Source organism: Meleagris gallopavo, chromosome 1, assembly GCF_905368555.1.
Source record: "Meleagris gallopavo chromosome 1, MGAL_WU_HG_1.1, whole genome shotgun sequence".
NCBI lineage: Eukaryota > Metazoa > Chordata > Aves > Galliformes > Phasianidae > Meleagris > Meleagris gallopavo.
The window spans coordinates 157,121,762-157,143,194 of NC_139404.1; the positions used below are offsets into that span (position 1 = coordinate 157,121,762).

General features: G+C 34.4%; 1 protein-coding gene across 9 annotated transcripts in view; it reads left to right on the forward strand.

The window, feature by feature from the left end:
- PCDH9 (protocadherin 9) overlaps positions 1–21,433 on the forward strand; it is a 719,118-nt gene that overhangs the window by 188,481 nt on the left and 509,204 nt on the right. The window contains exon 3 of one of the 9 annotated variants that reach the window (XM_003203283.5): positions 13,195–14,554. The exons of the other annotated variants lie outside the window; for them this stretch is intronic. Within the exon in view, the coding sequence (XP_003203331.2) occupies positions 13,195–13,215 (21 nt within the window). The 3' untranslated portion in view covers positions 13,216–14,554. Of the gene's footprint in view, positions 1–13,194; positions 14,555–21,433 lie in introns of those variants that run through there. 9 annotated transcript variants of the gene reach the window in all.

A 21,433-nucleotide genomic window follows, 5' to 3' on the forward strand; every position in this document is an offset into this window, starting at 1 on the left:
AGAGGGGTGATTTCCGTTGAGATGTTAGGAAAACATTTTTTAATCAGAGAGTGTTAAGATGCTGGAACAGGTTGTCCACAGAGGTTGTGGATGCCCCATGAATGGAAGCATTCAAGGCCAGATTGGATGAGGGGCCCTGAGCAACCTGATTTATTGATTGGCAACCTAACCCTGCCTGTGGTAGGGGAGTTGGAACTAGATGACTTTCAAAATCCCATCCAATCTAAGCCAGTCAATGATTCTATGATCACTTCCAACTTTGGGTTGGGTCCCTTCCAACTTTGGATTCCATGATTCTATGGATGTCACTGATGAAATATGGAAGGCAGTCCAAAACCACACTGTTATTTTGGAAGATCTTTAACAGCAGGCCTCTGATCATTCCATTAAACCAGGTTAAATTAAACTCTTTAACCTAGGTCTTCAACTTTGTTCAACAGTTAAACTGGTGGGTAGACTGACTCACTACCTTCATGCTACACAAAAGGAACAATTAAACACTCTTTTATATAGCCACTGCTGGAAAAGTCAGAAGCAGTGCCATAAAGTGCTTAGCTGAATGGTATTACTTGTGCCTACCTACCTGAAAAAATAAAAGGTGTTTTCTGAAATGGGAGTTCAAAGGCCAGTGGATTTATTGGCTACAGCTGTGAAGGTGAGTGGCTAAAAGTAAGAGCAGAGTCAAGGCCATTCAGCTGTAAGGATGACAAGGGAAAAAAAAAAAAGAAAGAAAGAAAGAAAGAAAGAAACTAAGAAGACTCTGAAATGGGGGAAAAGAAAACCAACAAACCTCTCTCTTTCTGAGTTCTGGGGATGTTTTGTTGATAACGTTTATTTCTGGGCATTAAAGCTGTATTTTGTTTACAGTTTTAAGACAAAGTCAGGTGTCCTGATATGTACTGTAAGTACATGTATGTATGTGATATGTAAGTAAACAGGATTGTATGAAGGAAATATTTGATGATCCTTATTTTCTACTAGCAGAGACAACAAACAAGTTCTCTGGTAATGGCAAAACATTCAAGGTAAAATATGCAAGGCAGCATTAATTATTGCAGGATATTAAAATCTAGATGGATTGCTGTACTTGTGTCATGCTTCAAAAGCATGGTCTTTTCTTACGCCATTTTTAATACATCATTTTGTCAGAAATGCCATATGTATGCAGCACTTGCCACAAATGGAGAGGTTTGCCTGCATTCCTGTCAAATCTGTTCACTTATAGAAATCTATAAGGCACTTTGGCCAAAAGGGATTTGGTTTTCTAGCGACAGATTTATTGGTTTGCTGTACCTGTGTTCTTGGTGGATGGACAACAGCCCATTTTTTTGAGGCTTTGTTCCTTTCAATTGTGCTGCTAATGAAGATGAGGAGTTTTTTTCTACACATTCTTACTGACTCTCAGGCCTTTCAGTGAAGGAATAAAGTCCTGAATTTTGATTTCTCTTTATTTTTAGAACAAGAAGACAAAAAGTGTTGACTTATTTAACAAAAGAGATCAGTCTTAAATGGTGAGGTAAATGATGATTCAGGAGGGTTTTTAGGTGAAACGTCAATAAATGTGATCACAGGTCATACCTACTCAGCTATTTCTTGATCAGTTGGCAGAGCTCTGTGTATGTTGGTTAAACAGTGCCATTAAGCAGTATGTTTGTAATAGAGAGAGTTAAACCATAAAAGCCAAATACTTGAAACAGAATTATTATGCTAGTCATGCAAAAACAGGGGCAGATAGCTTCCTGAGATTGTGACTTCTTGATATGTAGGTAAAGACCTACAAGTTGAGAAGAAATTGAGAAGATGTTCAAGGGTGTTCCTCTTTTTCTTTCCTGAGACTAAAAGATAAATAATGAATAACAGCAAAACAAGTCTAGCAGTAAGAGATGAGCTGCTTTTTCTGCCATGTGACAATTATTTGCTTCATTCATGCCTTGTAACTCTGCAGCTTCTTGTCAGTGTTTTTCTTAGTCTTCCTGTACAGAGCCCTGGAGCGTACCCACACTAGTTGTTCTTGGAACTATGTTGAAATAATATCTGTGATTCAGGCAAATGGAGGAGATGAATGGAAAAAGGAGGAAGTTCTAATCTGTAGTGACTGGATAAGTACTTCTCATGAACTTGCGTTTATTTGCTCTTCACAAAGATTTTTTTTATTTCCCAGGTTGTAACCCTGCATGTGTTGCTTTTTACTTTAAACCGGACAGAGCCATATATGTCACAAAGAATTTATAAGGAAGAATGCTTGAGGCCAGATTTGCTACTGGCTTCCTGTACACATGTTCTTTATCAGAGTTATGCCAAAATACAGAGATATCGAAATAATAATAATATTTACATATCAAAAGTGCACAAAAGTAGATGCAAAACAGCGATTTATTAGGAGTTTGCTCACTGACCCTCCCGAATTATGAGCTGCAGCACTTTTTCCAATGATTTGTGGTACTTAAGAAGGTTTACCTAAGGAGTAAGAATATTAAGAAATAACATTGAAACACAGGTGAGAGATAAGTTAGTGAGCTTTCTAAATGGATGACATAGACCTGTGTGAGGACTGTGTTTATTGCTTTCTCCCATTTATTTATTGATTTATTTGGACTGGGGCATGGAATGGCAGGAGTTGTTGGGCTTTAATTTCTGGCCTCTTTGACTTGAAGTAAAACTGCAGTGATAGGAATCAGAGATGATACTCACCTTTCTTTCTTTTTTTTTTTTTTTAATGTTATACAGTTTATTTTACTCTATGTTTTTAATTGCCAGATAACTTTATTTTCAACAAAATGTAACTGCTGAAGGCAGTGCTTCCCACAAGACACAATTATCTGCAACTCATACCCAGTTTACATTCTAATCCATTATTAGCAAGTGATGTTTTTGGTTCATTTATATCACAATGACATTCCATTTCAAAATGTGTAGTCTACTGAGATACGCTACTTTCAAGTATATAAGTATTTACAGCGTTTTATGCTTTAAAAATAAAGGGAGAATCTTTCCAAGTTGTTTTTCAGGCATCTCTCTGCAGAATGAAAGCAAATCATATAAGCATCAAGAAAGTAGTATGATAGACATCAAGAAAAAAAAAAAAAAGGAATATTTCTTTTTGTTTATCAGATAATTTGAAAAAAATCAGATAAAGGCTATGTTGTTCTTTTCATTTTAACCAGAAATTTTTTAACAATATCTACGTAGCAGGAAGATAATATGCATATATTGTTATATTATATTGAGTTATTCTCATTTCCCAAAATGCACAGCTGCTCTGTCATTTTAAGATTTAGAAGTCACTGCATTTACATTTTAACGATCAATGGCAGCTGTTGATCTGAGTCATTAATGAGATTTTGACTGCATCTGCATTTAAACCTTGTATATTCTGCAGGAGACAGAGTATGCTTGGAAAATGAAATTTCTGTCATGGTTATAATATCAAGTTTTACATGCTTTAGCTGAGAGGATTCTCTCTGCTCTACCTTGTGGAAGGTTATATCGTACAAACTTTCTGCTAAATGAGAAGGGGCAGAGGGAGAACTCTTGCTGAGATTTCAAATACAACCTTTTGGTCTATGAGCACATAGAAAGTGGCCCTCAGGTGAAGATACTCACCACTTCTGTGTTGAGAGTGAAATAGAAGAGAAGTCTCCTCAAAGTGAAATGTGATTTTGTAACTCATTTATTAAAATGCTATCTATTACTTCCTTTGAGGGCAGCAGAGTACCTTGAAAATGACAGATTGAGTGCACATGGTGTCACTTGGGGGATGTTTAATATAATGTCATAGATATTTGGGTGTAGTAAAACTGCTCTTAAAAATGGCAAATAGTGATCTTCCCAAACAATAACCAAATTGTAGTTCTCACGCACAAGGAACCTCTCCTTGTAGTTTAGTTTCTTAGTGTGGTATCAGGGGGGTTCTGTAACAATAATGACTTGTTTATAAGTTAGAGAAAAAAAGTACATTTTTTCAAACTACATGGTGAATTACTAACAGCATCTGCCTTGTACTCTGCCTTCTATGATATATGTAGCCTTTGTGTGCTTTCACTCAGAGACTTGTTCTGTCTGCTTCATATCCATGGGAAACTGGCACTAGTTAATTTCTGCTTACCAGTAGGCTAAATGTAATTCTCAGTTTTACAAGGTGATAGAATTTTCCAAATTAGGAGTTAGTGAAAATGTGTAAAAAAAGATAAACTCAGAGTCAACTATGATAGAAGGTTTTTTTACAAGAAAACTTTATCATGTATTTAGTCTTACTGAACAAGAAGGAGTTCTAAGTGCCTCACTGGGAATGAAAATGATTCTTAGTACAGCCTTATATATTTCAGGTGATTACTATTTGTAGTTTGAACAGGTCAATCGCTGCTGTAAAGCTCGAACTGCTAAGCATTAGGACGTGTGAGAAGTAGCTTCAAAGAACTACAGGAGGATGCTGACATGAAGTACTTTGAGCAATGTCTTGTTTCTTGAAGACAAAATCTGTAAATTGCCCAAGACATGACACTAAGAGGTACCCTGAAGTAAAGTAAAAAAAATCAACTAAATATTTGTTTTCTTTTTCAGACCCTGTAGGCCTACTACTTTTTTCTGTTAAGGCAAACAGTAATAGAATCTTAGTATCATCTAGGTTGAATAAAGCCTTCAAGATCAAGTTCAGACATTAACCTGACTTACAGAGTCCCATCACTAAATCATGTCCCTTAGTGCCATATCCACACATCTCTAGGGATGGCTTCTTCCCTGGGCAGTGCTTCCCTTTAGAATGCTTGACTACCCCTTCTGTGAATACATCCTTTTTAAAGTCCAATCTAAACCTCTCAAGCAAAATTTGAGACAGGTTCCTTGTGTCCTATCACTTGTCACCTGGGAAAAGAGACCCATACCATCTTGTGGCAATTTTCTAGTAGGTTGTTGTAGAGAGTAACAAACTCTCACCCTTGCCTCCTCTTCTCTAGGCTCAACAAATCCAATTGTTCATCATAATGCTTGTTTTCTATTTCCTTCACCAGTTTTGTTGTTCTTCTCTGCACATTCTGTGGCAACTCAATGCCCTTTTTGTGTTGAAGGGTCGATAACTGAACACAGTAGTTAAGGTGAGATCTCACCAATGGTGCATACAAAAAGGATAAACGCTTTCCTAGTCCTGCTGACCACCCCACCTCTGATGCAGGACAGGAAGCCATTGGTCTTCTTGGTTACCTGAGCACATTCCTGGCTCATGTTCAGCTCTTTGTAGAGCAGCACCCCCAGATCCTATTCTGCTGTGAAACTTTCCAGCCACTTTTCCCCATGCCTGTACGACTGCAGGAGGTTGCTATTACCTAAATGCAGGGCCCAGAACATAACCTTATTGGGTGTCCTGCAATTGTACTCATCCCACTGACCCAGCTTATCCAGATCCCTCTATAAAGTCTTCTTAATTTAGTAACATCTATGACTTACTGAGGAGGTACTTGATCCCATCAGCCAGATCACTGATAAAAAACTTAAAACTGCCCCCAAATCTGAGGCCTAGGGGATATCACTGATGACTGGCCACCAACTGGATCGAACTCCATTCACCGTGATGCTTTGAGCTGGGCCAGTTCTTCACCCAGCTTACTGTATGCTTGTGCAAGCAATGAACAGAGAGTTTTTAAAGAATACTGTGGGAAATAGTGTCAACTAATTCACTAAATTCCAGATAAACATCCACTGTGTTTTCAGTATCTACTTATCTGGTTATAGAAGGAAATCGAATTATTCAGGCAGGACCTGGTTTTCCTAAATCCATGCTGGCTGCTTCTGTCCACCAATTGTCCGGTATATACTGTGTAGTGGCATTTATGATGATCTCCATAATCTTACCCTAGATCATTGTTGGGCTGCCAGGCCCCAAATTCCCTGGAATAATTCCTTTTTGTCCATCTTGCATATTGCAGTAACATTTACTCCAATCTACACAGGCAAAGAGTTACAGTGTCATAACTGCTGCTTTAGAAAAAGTGTACTGAAACATCCAAATTAATAATGTAATAATTGTTTTATAGATTATTCATTATTCAGAGTTAACTGTTGGAATCTGGATGGCATGGAGAGTTCAGGGAAAGACACTACTTAAGAACAATTAAAGATGATGTCAAAGTTGAAAAGAACAGAACAGAATCTACTCTTTATCTTTTTCAAAATTAATCATTTACTGATTAAGATCATTTCTTCATCTAACTTGTTCATACAAATCTTCTGATTTGATCAAAGATCTACTTTCAGTTCTTCTACAACTACGAGCTTATCCATTGGCTTTTGACATGCTATATTGGAACTGCAGCTTGTGTTAGCACTAAACTTTGTTATATGAACGTTTCAGAACTTAATAACTAGTTAGAATTTCATACAAGTTACTACAATTGCAAAAATCTATGTCTCTTAAAGAGTTTATGACTATGGAATAGTGTGTATCAGTCCTTTATCAGCCTGGGTAGAGGACAGAATGTCCATAGTCCTTAGGTGCCTGGCCTCATCTAGTTGTGAAAAAACTCAGATTGTAATGTGCTTAGGACTTTCTCCACTTATACTCCTTTATCTCATGTCAGGGATTATGACGGAAAGTGACAGAAACCTCTCCTGATAATGTTATCCACGAGCACCCTCATCTCGTGAGGTAACTGCTTGCTACTCAGAGACCCTTTGGAAGAAATGAATAAGCTAAAAATACTGTTCTTATGTTTGAATAATGAATATTGTGTAGATGAGGCAAAGAGGAATGGAGAATAGTTCAAGAGAGAGTGCTGGTTACCATAAACTGAAAACTCAATATATAAATCATATGGTCCTAAATGTATATCTCAGCAGTGATTCTACAGACTAAGTCTTATTGCTTCAGAGATTGCTTTGCTTTTTCATCATTTGTCTTGCTATCAATGACTATTTCAGGGAAAAGCAAGCAAGCAAATAAACAAAATACACTACATGTGGTAACTATTTGCTTCATAGCCCTATAATGCCCCTTGTAAACTTAAATCTGTGAAATTTACCTTATTGGTGGAAATAACTACTGGCTAAAAGTAAGGCTAAAAGTAAAGTCGTGATTTCAAGCCTTATTCTACAGATACCTTATACATGTAATTAGTAAATATCGTGAGACTAATTATGTGAGTAGGAGTTACAAATTTGACCCATGGACAATTTAGAGTTCTGAGCAGTGACTAATTCTAAGTAGAATTCTAAGTAGAATTCTAACTACTCTCTAAAGTAGTTTTGCTGCAGTCATTGCAAATTTTGTCTCACACTACTTGTGTTTTAATATTGGAAACGTTTAATGTTAATTCCATGTTATTCAGAATGTCTGGACAAAGGAATTACTATCAGATTATATTTTATGGAGTAATATATAGAATTAGGTTTATACTGAGGCAATCTGAGCAGAGAAATTATTTCTTATTGCTAACATGATGGTTTATTTTAACATTTTAAAAAAGGACAAATGAGAATCTTGCATGCATTAAGTATATATTTATGAAGTTAAACATAAGTTATATTTATAACTATACTTAAAGGTTAGTTATGTTTATACTTACATTAAATATGGTTAAGCTTTTTGAATTGTTCAACAACTTTCAAGGAAGTGTGGCTTATGTCTTGATGAGATTTACAGAACAAAAAAAAGCTGTCCTTTACCTGTTTTGTCTTCCAATCATATTATTCTCAACTGACACACCTGAGAAAAAGTTTTTCATCATTAGAAAAAACAATTCAGAGCCACTACACAGTTCGGTATCTTTCACTGATGTACTGAAGTTAAACCATAATATATGCCAAATAATATGTTAAAAAAAAAAAAAAAAAAAAAAAAGAGCTATGAGCAAATTGAAAGATTTGAATATGATTCTGTTCAGTAAGTGAAGTTGCAATAGTCTAGAGAACATAAAATTCAGTAGGCCTTTGTTTCAATACATTCAAGTGCATCTTGAAATTTCACCTTGGGCACTGAAGCTTAATTTGTAATTGAGCAAGTAACTTTTCTAGATTTGGAAAGTTCATTTTTAAAAAGTGCTGAGTTCTATATTGTAACATTCTGCACATTTATTTTTTTATTATTTAAAGTATGTATTAATTCTCTTTTCTGTTAAAAAAAAAAAAAAAATTGCCATAGTGGAAGCAGATGCGATATACTTCTCATTGGTACTTCTTCCAAAACTTATTTTCAATATAGAGTGACATCAAACAAAAGTGTGATGCTGAAGTCTATTGCATCACTGGTTAATTCTATACACATTTCTACCTTTCTATCTAAGTAGAGCTAGACTTCTAACATGAAATGTTTTAATACATGGTAAGGGAACATCTGTTTATTTGTCCATTCCGAGCAGAATGTGTGACAAAATGACACATAACAAATACAAGGTAAAGGAGGGAAACAAAAAACAAACAAACAAATTAAAAAAACAAAACAACAACAACAACAAAAAAACCCTGTGATTTAATGCGCAAAACAAGAAGACAGCATGCATTTGGGTGAAATGGAGAGGATAATGTTATTGTGGGAAACCTACGATTTTGTACAACATAATGAGAAATTCTATCAATTATTTTAATAGTTATCTGTTATTTCATAGAATCATCACCCTTGACCTGCTGGTCATACTTCTCTTGATGCAACCTAGGATATGGCTGGCTTTCTGGGCTGCAAGCACACATTGCTGCCTCACGTGGAGTCTTTCATCAACCAACACCCCCCAAATCCTTGAATCCTGTTTCAAGCCATTTTCTCCCAACCTGTATTTGTGCTTGGGATTGCTCCTGTCCAGGTACAGAACCTTGCACTTGGCCTTGTTGAATTTCATGAGGTTGATAAGGGCCCACTTCTCAAGCCTGTCTTGGTCCCTTTGGGTGGCATCCTTCCCTCTACTGTGTCAACTGCACCACTCAGCTTGATGTCATCTGCAAATTTGCTGTGGGTGCACTCAATCCCACTGTCCTTTAAAGATACTGAAAAGCATCAGCCCCAGCACTGATTCCCAAGGAATGCTCCTCGTCACCATTTATGTTTCTTTACTAAGAAAGTGAAGGTAAATTAGTGGAAATAATTTTCAGTAATTATATACATTTTTCATCTGAAAATAATATTTTACTTCAGATCATGCTTTTTAACTGATGACAAAATCTAGATCAGAGGACTTGACTTGTAAAGGTAGGCTGGAGGACTTGAAGAGATAAAATAAAAAGAAAAAAAAAATCCAAAATATTGATAATTTAGCTACACCTACTGATATTTCGCTACTTCTTTCACCATATGAAATATAGAGATATAAACTAACTTAAGAGTTTATCAGTAAGAGTAAAACATCCAGAATTACAACTCGTAATTCTGTATTTCTGCAGAATTAGTATCTACTTTTTGCATTTGTATGGTATTTAATGAGAAAAAAAAATGCAATTCACTCTGTTCCCAGTAGATGGCTTTCAAATGAAAGGTATTTCACTGTTTCATGATTGTGGAATCGTTAACAGTGAGAATTAAGTCTTAACAAAATATAAATGTAAAGAGCAATACACATACCAATCATCTTTAGCTCATATTGGTAAATATTCATAGTCTGAAACACCTCTCATATTCCTGTGATTCCAGCAATATTCATACTTTTTATTATACCACATAACATATATTTGGGGTTTTTTTAGTCTTTTAAAATTTAAATTTGTATTGTTGCAAACTAGCTCCTTCTCTTCTGAAAGTAAATATTGTACTACAGTAGCATATTTACACCAGATCATGTTAAGTGCATGTTCCATGGACTGGATTCAGACTAAAAAATCTTGCAGACTAGCTGTAAATCTTTAGACATATCTAAATCATATGGTAAGAATAATATGGATGTCTTAAAAGACTGTATTGACACAAGTCATTGATTTGAGTAGTTCACTGCAGCATTGTTCTGGTTAAGGCAGCTTAAACCAGGAAGGATAGAACATAAACTTCTTCTGCCACTTTATTTATTATTTTTTTTTCTTGGCAAAAGAAGAAAATAATCACAGGAACATAACTGATTGGTGAGGCATGCAGCTAGAAGTAGAGAAAAATTAACTGTAGCAAAGCAAAGGCAATCACTGGGGCAGATGAGCAAGGCACACCACAACTTTCTTTGAAGTAGCTAGTCATACCTCAGCTCAGTTAGGGCTGCCACATTCTCTCAAGCATGGTCAGATATCTTCAGGGCATCTTTACAGTATTCATTTCCTGAGCACTGTCCAAATTTGACTTCTCTGTAGGGCAGTTACAGCCCTCCAGCATTTTGTTTAGCCTGCTAGCCCTACAAACTTAGCTGCTCATCCTCTCACCCCCAGTATTTTTGCTTACTTTGTAGCTACCTTCAACCTCCTCACAGAACTTGGTAGGTTTTGTGTTGTGTGGGTGTCAAATGAAAGCTATAGTAGCAGTAAATAGAACCTGTATAAATTTATCTGTAGGGTTCATCTCCCTGCTATCTAGTTTAATACCTTCTGTTGAATGAGGCCTTTGATAAGTTAGTTGAATCTGAATCTTTGAAAATTGTAGGTGGTTTTAATTCTATGTAATTAAATTGGCTTTTAGTATACTACCAATAATAATAAAAAGACTACTACAATTTGCCTCCAAAACCTCTATTTTTATAATACTTAAGGGTTTTCTGTCCCTTCTCTATTTGAAAATGTAATGAAATTAATAATAGGAGAAGGAGGAATTATTTTGGAATACTGTTCAAAATCAACAAGCTTGTTCCTACCAAGTATATTTCACACTCTATTTTTCATTCACTTTTCAGTTAACATATCTGCTTTGAGGAAAAAAGCTCTTTTATACTTGTGTCTACCATTATTTACTTGCACTAAAAGTCTTCCAATAGGAAAAGCTCAGGAAAGAAAAGCTGATGAATGGGAAAATAAATAGTTTAAGAACAAAAGGTAGGAGAATAATACCTTATCTCTCTGAGCAGCAAGAGAGGCAAAAAGGAGAAAAAAATATGGTAAGGAAACTGGAGAATAAGAGGCATAAAAGGCAAAGTATGTCTTGTTTGGAGATATTGCATATGTCTTACAACTGCAGAAAATGAAAAAAGATGTCAATAGCATAGCTGGGGATTAAGATTGGTCTTGAAGACAATTGGAACACATGGAATCAATTGCAAAGCTGCTACAGTTAAACTATATCTGGTTCTGCAGCTAGAAATTACACCATTGCTCCAAGTGCATGCCATGGCACATTGCTTAGAGCAACAATTGTGCTAAAGGACAATGGGTGATGCAGAAATCCAGTCAGCTAACTGGGGCGAAGTGAAATATGGTAAAGTACAGGCTAACTATTCTGTGAAAGAGAAGTCCAGAGCCCTAATAATAGCGTTTCAGTAACAATAAATGAATCACAATAGTGACTCATTTTTACAGAGTCTTTCTCCAAGACTTCCCAGATGTTTCCAGAGAAAAAGCAAACAGAACAAATCAAAGAACAAAATAATCAAATAACCAAAGCAGGAAGAATCCAACTCTAGAGATCTATTCTCTAAATTCCTTTTAGAAATATTATCTTTTAAAATATGAAACATGGGATGTAACCTCTCTTTCAAAACTTTTAATGGTTAGTCTGTGTAAGACTACCAAGAATATCAAGAGTTGTAAGTTCCTTATCTTTCTTTGAATCTTGGTAAGCTCTTGACATCGGTGACATCCTGTGGCATTGAATTCCATAATCTAATTATGTGTTGCATTAAAAAGTATGTCCTTTTATCACATTTGGAGCTGCTGCTTTTCACTTTCACTTAGTGTCCTTTTGTTCTTAAATTATGAGATGCAGGACTACTGAAGCTCCTGATCTATTTTCTCTGCCACTTACCTTTTTTATACTTTCATCATATCCCTTCTTATTCATCTTTTTTTCTAAGGTTAACAATTCCATTTTTTTTCAGTCTTTTCATATGAAGGTTTCTCTGTATGCCTAATTATCGCAATCACTCTTTTCTGAATACCTTCTAATTCAGTAATATCCTTTTTGTGATGGGGTGACCAGTACTTCACACTATTCCTGAAGAGGGAAAATTATTGATTTATATAATGACATTATATTTTCTTTCCTATTCGTAGTTCATTTCTTACGCATCTTAACATTTTACTTGCTTTTTTGACCATAGTGGCACATCAAACAGGGCTTTTCATTGAACAGTCTGTAGTGGGGCCCAGATGTTTTTTCTGGTTGGAGCTATTAATTGAGATATCAGGTGAAGTGTATGATTTGTTGCACTTTTTCTCACCAATATGCTTTACTTTGCATTTAAATAAATGATTTTCACTTCTTTTAAGGTTGCCTATCCATCTGGCTTGGTCAGTTATATCTGAAGTTTCTTGTCTTCTTCAGACCTGGTTACAAGGTTATCTATCTATCTATCTATCTATCTATCTATCTATCTATCTATCTATCTATTTTGTGCTATTTGCAAATTTTGCCACATTACAGATAATTATTTATTTTTTTCTTCCACTTTAATACATTTTGAACACCTGGTCCTTGTATGGCCCTTGAAGTACCCTGATTTTTTTATTTTTTTATTTTTTTTTTTGCTATAATGAAAATTGTCAATATGTTTGTTTGTTTGTTTGTTTGTTTGTTTTTAAAATCTTTGAGAAAATTTCTGCTTCATTTTTCATCCTACCTCAGAATGATTTATTCTCTGATTAAGATAGAGAGGGAGTTAGTCTCTTGGTAGAAGCCTTGTTCTTGCCACATTTATTCATTGAATCTAACAAGGTTAGAGATTGGTTATCTTCACAATTAAAGCTAAACACTCTTGCTCTTTGTGGCCAAAAGTATGGAAATTCAGGATAGAGAATGGAAAGTAGTTAGTATGCTAGACAGATGCATGCAAAATTAAGATGGGAGCAAGCTTTTAACATAGCAGTTCTTAACCTTGTCTTGGTGATAATCCCAGCAAACCAGAATATAATCAGTCTAAATAGGCAAGGGTATAAAGCTTACAAAAAATAAAAAGGAAACTCCAAGTTAAATCTTTAGGCAGCTGTTACTTTTCCGGAATTTATTCCAAAATCTGATGTAAACCAAGGTATTTTCAGATTTCTAGTCCCGAGAATTCTTGTGGAAAAGGGGAAAGGCAAACCTATTTTTAGGCTTTGTATGTCCTAACATCCCCTAGGCCTGCTTATTTCCTGGTGTCTCTTTCTCTTTCTCTCAAGCGTTCTCCATCCTCTCCCTGAGAGAGTCAATATCTGCTTCATCAATCCTGGCTGCCTACTGCATGCAACAGACTCCACCACCTTTCTTCACAAGGAAGATTGCTTGTGCAGAAGAAGGCTTCTCAGATACTTTGGACACCTTGCACAGATGCATGCCACTGCCTTGAATTCAGAAAAAGAGATCCTGAACATATTGGTGGAAATATGGTCAGTCACTTGCAACTCAGACCTTACCCGTTTGGTAAAGGAAATAAGGACAATTAGAACTTCTTGTGATATTTCCAGAGCTTTACCGAAGGAAATGAAGTATTTTCCATACAATAGTTCAATCAGCCCTAAAACAAACTATTTTGGGTTGAATGGAGGTTGAGAACAGATATCAAATCTCTATTTTCTGAACAAGCTTATTAAAATGCTAGCAACATTTCTACAGCTAGTACTGCAGTTTAATGAGATTTTAATTTAGAATATGGAATATAGTCTATGGCTATCAGTGGACCAATTATACATACATATATATATGTGTAATTTGTTGTTGCTGAGCAAGCTATTTTGATATAGTCAAATAGAAGATGCTGAATTATAAGAGTGTAACGGTAAAAAATAACCCCTTTGACATTTATTCTTCTGCACAGCAACACACAAAAATATCAGTATAATATAACACAATCAGAAATACAGAGTTTTTTTTATTTGAAGAATAAGAATAGTAACATAATGGTGCTCTTCACTTAATTTTTAGAAAATTCTAAAATACCACAGTGTTTGTGCAACATAAGAAACTGATAGAGATAGAACACAAATTGCACAGTCATACCTATTAATGAACATAATATATTAATGATCAAATATAAGAAATTGTACTGTGTAGCATTTAGTTAATATAGGAAAAAGAATGTGTATCAAATATATGAGTTCACTGCAATGAACAAAAAAAACTAAATACTTTTCACAACATACTTGCAAAATTAACAGAAACTTAAGAAAAAATTACGTCTTTACAGTTTACCAGTCAAACATAAGAAAATGACTTAATGTTAAATGATCGAAGGATGAATTTTGCTGAAGCAATGCATATGGAAAACAGTGCGAATACTGTGTCTACTGTTGGCTTTGTACTGAAAATATCCGTACTTTGTATTTGCTGTGGACTAATATAACTCCTGAAATGTGTGTGTATTCAGGTAGTGTAAGAGATTAATATATGCCTTTCTTGTGGTACGTTTGGGAGAATATCACAAAATGTTTTTCAACATCACTAGGATGTTGTCACTCGCTATTTTTGTTGTAAGCCCGGATAAAATATATAAAGAAATAAGCATTAAGACTGTAACTGAAATAAATCCATATCTTGATAATATTCCATTGCAGAGTTGATGCATTTTTCACAGGATTTTTTTTGTTCATATTATTTATTCTCTAAAACCTGTATAAAATAATATGAACATAGAAAAGTTTTAACAGTGCTTTTCTGTCAGCCTTCATGGTTTTCTGCTTTCCTTAGAAGGATGAATATTCCTCTGTGTTCCCCAAACCTCAGTGGGGTAATGAAACTCATGAGAGCTGCTGCATTTTTCAAATGTAGTTTTAATGCCTTCCTTCCCTGCCATCTTTTTACTGTCTAGTAATGACTTCTTGAAAATGGTACAAATATCTATATTTTTAGTGTGCAAATATTAAATGAAGCAACACAGTATAAATAAGCTTTGAAGGACTACATTGGCTTACACACTTCTGTGTTTGGTAGGTCTTATTTCATATCCTAATCTGTGAAAAGAAACCTGTTAGCTTTGGCTAACATGGAGTTTCTATGAGTATTTGGAGCAGGCTTGAGTGGTGATTGTTGTTGTTGTTTGTCTTAGCAAACAAATAGAATTAGGAGACCTAAAAAAATAACCCTTCTGAATTTTAGATGAATTGTTAACCTTTTCTTCTGGAATTCAGAACTATAAAAAAGTTTCTGAGTAAGTTTCTTGCTTTGCTATCCTGCACTTAATCCAGAGCCGGGACAATGTATTGCTACTGCAGTTACTGGTTATTTCCCTGATGTATGCTATCAATGCTATCACAGAGAGTTTTTAGGGTGTATCTTAATAGACGTTAATAGCCTTATCACTTAATAGCAGTGGTAACTGTCATATCTTCAGTCTCTAATTTGTTTTTCATCCTTCATCTGTTTTTGCTTAATTTCAGATTTCACTGATTTTGAACAATTAAATCAGACTGGCCTTTAACTTCTAGTTTTCATTTCATATTGCATTGAGCAGGTACAACACAATACCATTCTTGTAGTGTTAACATAGGGCTACAAAGCAAAAAAACCCCTGAAATATAAATATATAAAATATTTTGACTTTTTCCTTAAAATGTAAAACTGCATCTCATCAAGTAATTTCTTTCTATAACTTCAAAAGTATGTACGTATGCAAGGTACTGGAAATTCTTGTCTTAAAATTATTTTAAGAAAACAAATTAAAAATGCAGTGTATGACCAGAAATTTGGTAATAGTAGTACTGTCAATATTGCATTGTGACTTACTATTGATAATACGTACTCATAATATATCACTATTGATAATAGATATTAACGATATATGGCAAAATATTATTTCTCAGTTAAAAGAAGAAAAAAATAAAAAGAAACTTATAAGGAAAACATTCTAATCTTGTGTAAAATAAAATTTTAATGAAACAATGGATTGCACACAAAAATCTCTAAACTGGCTTGAAAATCTCAGATTATTTGTTTTTTGAAATTTGTCCATAACATTAACTGAGATATGTGTGAGATTTAAACAGGGTATATGACATAACATCTTTCCACCTCCCATTGGATTTGGTAAATCCAAATAAGTTGCTCTATCATGATTATTGGCAGTCTATGTGTCTTTACATAGATAGAGTTAAAAAACTATTCTTTTTACTTAAAACCTGCTTCAAGATGCATTCCCTCTTTCCATCTCCATGTGGTTCTGCCTAAATGATCAATTGCTAGTAATTAGTGTGGTAGAAATTATATTTGATCAGGAACAAAAAATATTGTTATTTTGATTACAATTATTTTCATTCATTTTACAAATAGAAATTAATAGTTATTGCTGCATGCATGCACATTTCTTTTAAGTTTAAAGAACCTTGGACAGTCTTATTCCTTTTAAAATCTTCACAGAATACTACATTGTCTATGAGTTTACCAACATGACTCCTATTAATGGAATTCCAAGATAATTCTAATGTTAGGATATAATCCCATAACCTTCTCCCTACCATTAATGCAAAGCATTATGCATTTTCATGCAGTGAACAGTCCAACTATACATTCTTTTCATCTTGCCTGTATAAATTTTCTATAAATTACATGTGCATTTTGCAAATGAGATAGAAAAAAAATAAATAATAATTGTCTGCCTCTCATCACGTTATCACATTCTTTAACTAATTAAACTGGAACTTGATACATATAGTGACCAAGCCTTTTCCTATGGCTTTGTTGAAAGGCATACTTTCAGAAGCTGATCTTGAATTACTCGCTATTCTTGAATGGCTTGCAACTCTCAATATATTTAATTACTTATGAAATGTGGAAACAGTTTTAACATTAAATCCTGGTAGTAAAGAACTTGAAGTCTTATATAATTTGTGTAAGAGATGATAAAGTAAACAAAATCAGTGATATACTAGGAAATCATTCAGACATAGTGCAAGCCTTTCTGTGACATAGATAAAAACAAACAAACAAACAAACAAAAATATATGAATAGTACCATTAATTTTCCTTTGTCTTGACACTTACCAAAGTAATTGCCAGTTGAAGATCTATGTTGAGCCAATCAGGAATCCATTATTAAGCAAATGAATGATCTTTGTCTTCTTGGTAACAGTTGTATTTAGCACAACATGAAATGTGTTGCTCTAGTCATGGCTCTAATTGGCATCTTTGTTGACAGTCTCAGAAGAAAGGTCAAGGCATGGCTAGGCATGAGACAGATACTGTCTTGCTTGTAGATGTAGCCTGCTTGGCTGAATGCTGCAATTTATTGACAGATATGCTTTTTAGAAAACTTCTATGGGTAAATATACATTTATTTTTTCTTTTCCTTTTTCTTCTTTTATGCTTGTCTTAATGCTACAGGCAATGTGCTTGTGTTAAGTGTAGGTGAGAGAAAGTGAAATGGAGGTGCTAAGATGGTGAAAAAAAAATCTGCAACCTGAACATTTAATAAATTCAATCACTGTTGACAGGAAATGTTTTACTCAAGTAGAGGAAGGAATGCAAGGAAGCATTAGCACTACCAAGACTGAGATACTTTAGTAATTGAAGGAAGAAGAAAAAAAAAAAAAAAAAAAAAAGTAGATATTAGAACACCTACATTTAAAAATGTCTATTCCATATGTAGTCAATTTCTATGAGGGAGGCACTTCTAAAGAGTGATTCAGAGCCCTAAATTAGTTGACTAAAGTTAGACAGTGTGAATGCCTCCCACAGTACCAATATGTTGCAGAGGGACAGAAAGGAGGGAAGTGAAGGGAGAAGAACACAGAGTGATAAGGACTATAAATGAAATAACTCTAGAGCAAAGTTTAGAATCCGTTTGAAATAAATGGAGGGGTTTTTTGTTTGTATTTGCTAAAGGGAAGATGAATAAGTTTGATATAACACATGCTGCAAACCTAGTAGCATCTTCATAATTAGCATACAAGGTGTATCACCTTCAACTGTGAATTTCTATACTGCATTTATTACATCTGTACTACAGCTGTTCCCTGAGTACCAATCGATACGCGAGGATTAGCATATATATATAGATAATTACTGCTTGAAAGAGCTTATAAGAGAAATAAAAATAATAAGAGAAGAATAGGAAGGCAAACAAAAGAAAGATGAATGAAATGACCTGCCCAAAGTCATCAAGAGTAATATCTCTTTCTTAGTATATCAGGAACTGTAAGCCATAATACCCATGATTTGCATGTTTGAAAGCATTTCTAATACACACAACTTTTGGGAATTCATTTGTTTAAAAGAGCTTTGCCTTTAGTAAAAGAGCAAATATTTATACCCAAAAGTAATAGCACACCATAGTGAACAATCTCATTTGTATTCATGATTAGATAGAGCTCTTGAAAAGATAGTCCTTTCGGAGTATTTATGACTCTTCTATTCTTGATTAAAATAATTCATTTGGTTTGTAGGCACCATTTTAGAGAGAATTAAAAAATTCTGTATTCATCTGTCTGTAAATTATTAGCTCATTAGTCACTGTAAAAGTGGATGACAAATCTTAATCTTTCATCTTCAAAATCAAAGGTTACTAAGGATAGACATCACATGTGTCACAGACTTGCAATTTTTTAATTTGTGTTTAACATCTATTCAGAATTTTTCCTGGTATTTAATAGGAGTGCCAAGGAGCTTTCTGGCATGCATGGACTTACATGAACACACATAGTAATAGTGTGTATTTATTCATTTGCCTTCCTACATCTGTTATCTCATATTCTACAGAATTAAAAAAAAATTAAAAAAAAAAAATTGCATGTAACCGTCTATTGTGATTCCTATAGCTCTGAGCAATTTTCCGTTAGATATTGTCATCTTTGTGCCCATTATTAAAAATAATGTGGATTAGGGAGTCAAATACTGAGGTGAAATGGGATGCAAAAGAAAATTCTGTTAAAATTGGTGGAGACATTATTTCATTTACTATTTGCTTTAATGGACTTTCTTGACTCACTGTAATGTGGCTCAGTTTAGAAAGTTTGGAAAGTTCATATCCTTAGCTTTTGTTAAAACAAATATGTGAGTCATAGGTCATAGTTTCAGTATTCTCCACTTGTGAACTGAATCACAGAACCATAAACTGGTTTGGATTGGACGGAACCTTAAAGATCATCTAGTTCAAACTCTCCTGCCATGGGCACCTTCCACTATACAAGATTGTGTAAATCCTAATGAATCCTGGCCTATAACACTTATAAGGATGAGGCAAGCACAGCTTCAGAATACCCTGATATTAACCTGTGTCCAGTGATTACTTTTGCAGAGATACACTTTATTGGAATTAAACAATGTAATCTTGATAGAATTTTGTAAACTGCATCATGATCTGACTTTAGGTTTGGACTAGGCCAATTGCCGTAGACATAATGGTACTATATATATTTATTGTAAACATATATATATATATTTATATATATATTTTTATATATATATCTACATCCTAGAGGTGTTCAAGACCAGATTTGGATGGGGCCCTGGGCAGCATGGTCTAGTATTAAATGCGGAGATTGGTGGCCCTGCATGTGGCAGGGGGGTTTGAGATTCATGATCCTTGAGGTCCCTTCTAACCCTGGCCATTCTGTGATTCTGTGATATTGTGGAAAAAATTGAGCATCCTAAATAATTATAACTCTGTTGGATTTTACTGGAAAGATGACTTCATCTGGATGCCTTTTAATTAGGAGGAAAAGGGAAATTTCAGCCTGCATTCTTTCATTTGGAAACAGTCAATGAAAACATTAGGCAAATTATATTTTCCTGAAAATTATGAAAATCATTTATATGGACATTTCTCTTGTTCAACAAGGAGAATTGATCTTTTGGATTGCTACAGAAAGGGCACAGGCTATACATGATATTTGATTACTATAGTTTTCTTTAGACAGGCTCATAAATTTTGCCTCTAAAAGAGAGAAAATGAAGTAACACATTATAGCGTCACACATTTAGCAAAGTGAGCTTGATAACAATTACATATTTTTTATGATTCCAGGAAAAAAAAAAAAAAAAAAAAAAAAACTAACTGTATAAGTAGTAGAGGATTAAGATTTACTTATGGTAACTTTTCTTAATAAGTTTACAGTTCTTCCCTGGCCTAAGTTCCATATGTACTTAGCCATTTTAATGGAGAAAGTATTCAGATACATTAGAACACATCGGATTGAGAGTGTGTTCTTGGATAACAACTGCAGAAATAGGTCATTGTTTTCTTTTGTCTGGAATAAAGAGATAAGCCCTTTCAATTCACTGTTATCAGATTTCTCTTTGCTCTCAAGCAGGAGCTATATCTGTGTTACTGGACATAATAGCCCTGTAAACGTCCAAGTCAGGGAGCACATTCCCAAAAGGATCCAAATTCTGTGTTTTGGCAATAGGAGCACATCTGCCATATTCTCTTCTCAGAGTCCTGCTAATCCTGGATAGGAAAACCAGGACATGCAGATAGGGCAGCAGATGCATTCATGTTCCAAGAGGGTAAGTTTAGATGCAGCTGGAACATTTTGAGCCACATATACTATGTGTGGCTTCTACTTTCTCATAATAATGGATAATAGGAATATTTATATACTTGCCTATGCACAGACTTACTCCAATTTAAAAATCTTATCATTTCTATATGCCTGACTAACAAAAGTGTACCTCAAAATGAAGACAATATGCAGTATTTTCTTAAAAAATACCAAAACAGCTGGTTTCTCTTTGTAGTTTAAACAGGCTTAAAGAATTTTGTTTAAAAAAAAAAAAAAAAAAGCCTGTTGTTAAAGCTGAATCTATTATCCTTTCCTCCACCAAAGAAAGGTGATTTGGTAATCAAGTAGGGAGAAGAAAAAGCACTTGTGAAACAAAAGCAACCATTGTAAAAATGTTGTGTTTCTCCTTGTAACAGTAATTAAAAACTAAACTTCAAGATACTATTAATGTCATTTACTGAACCTTGTGTTTTCATCATACAGAATATATACTGCTTAATAGCTTCAGAATGTTCGGATCAACTTTTGTTCTGGTGTCCAGCGCTGCACCCTTAGGGAAAAGCCAGAAATATCAAAAAGCATTATTCACACACAATAAAAGAGAAAAAAATATATTTTTATCATACCTTTTCCTCACTTTTTGAATACAAGACTAAATATTCCATATAAATATGCAGTTTCTATTATAAAGTGTGTCTGCTCATCTGAGATTATTTTATATTTCCTCAGGTCATCTAAAAAAATATAGGAATAAATATAGGCTAGGTGAACAGTGTTTTGTTTTTGTCATTCCTACAGGTAAAAATTTCACTTTGCTTCTTCTGTTTCTATGTGACCCTGATATCTAAATGTAGTAACATTTATTATTTGATGAATAAAGCACTTCTAATTTCCTCTCACATCAGCTTTAGGACTTGTAAGTGAGGTAGCAGGTGTTACCTAGTTAGACTGAGGATTTAATACACTTAGAACTTAGCACTTTTTTGTT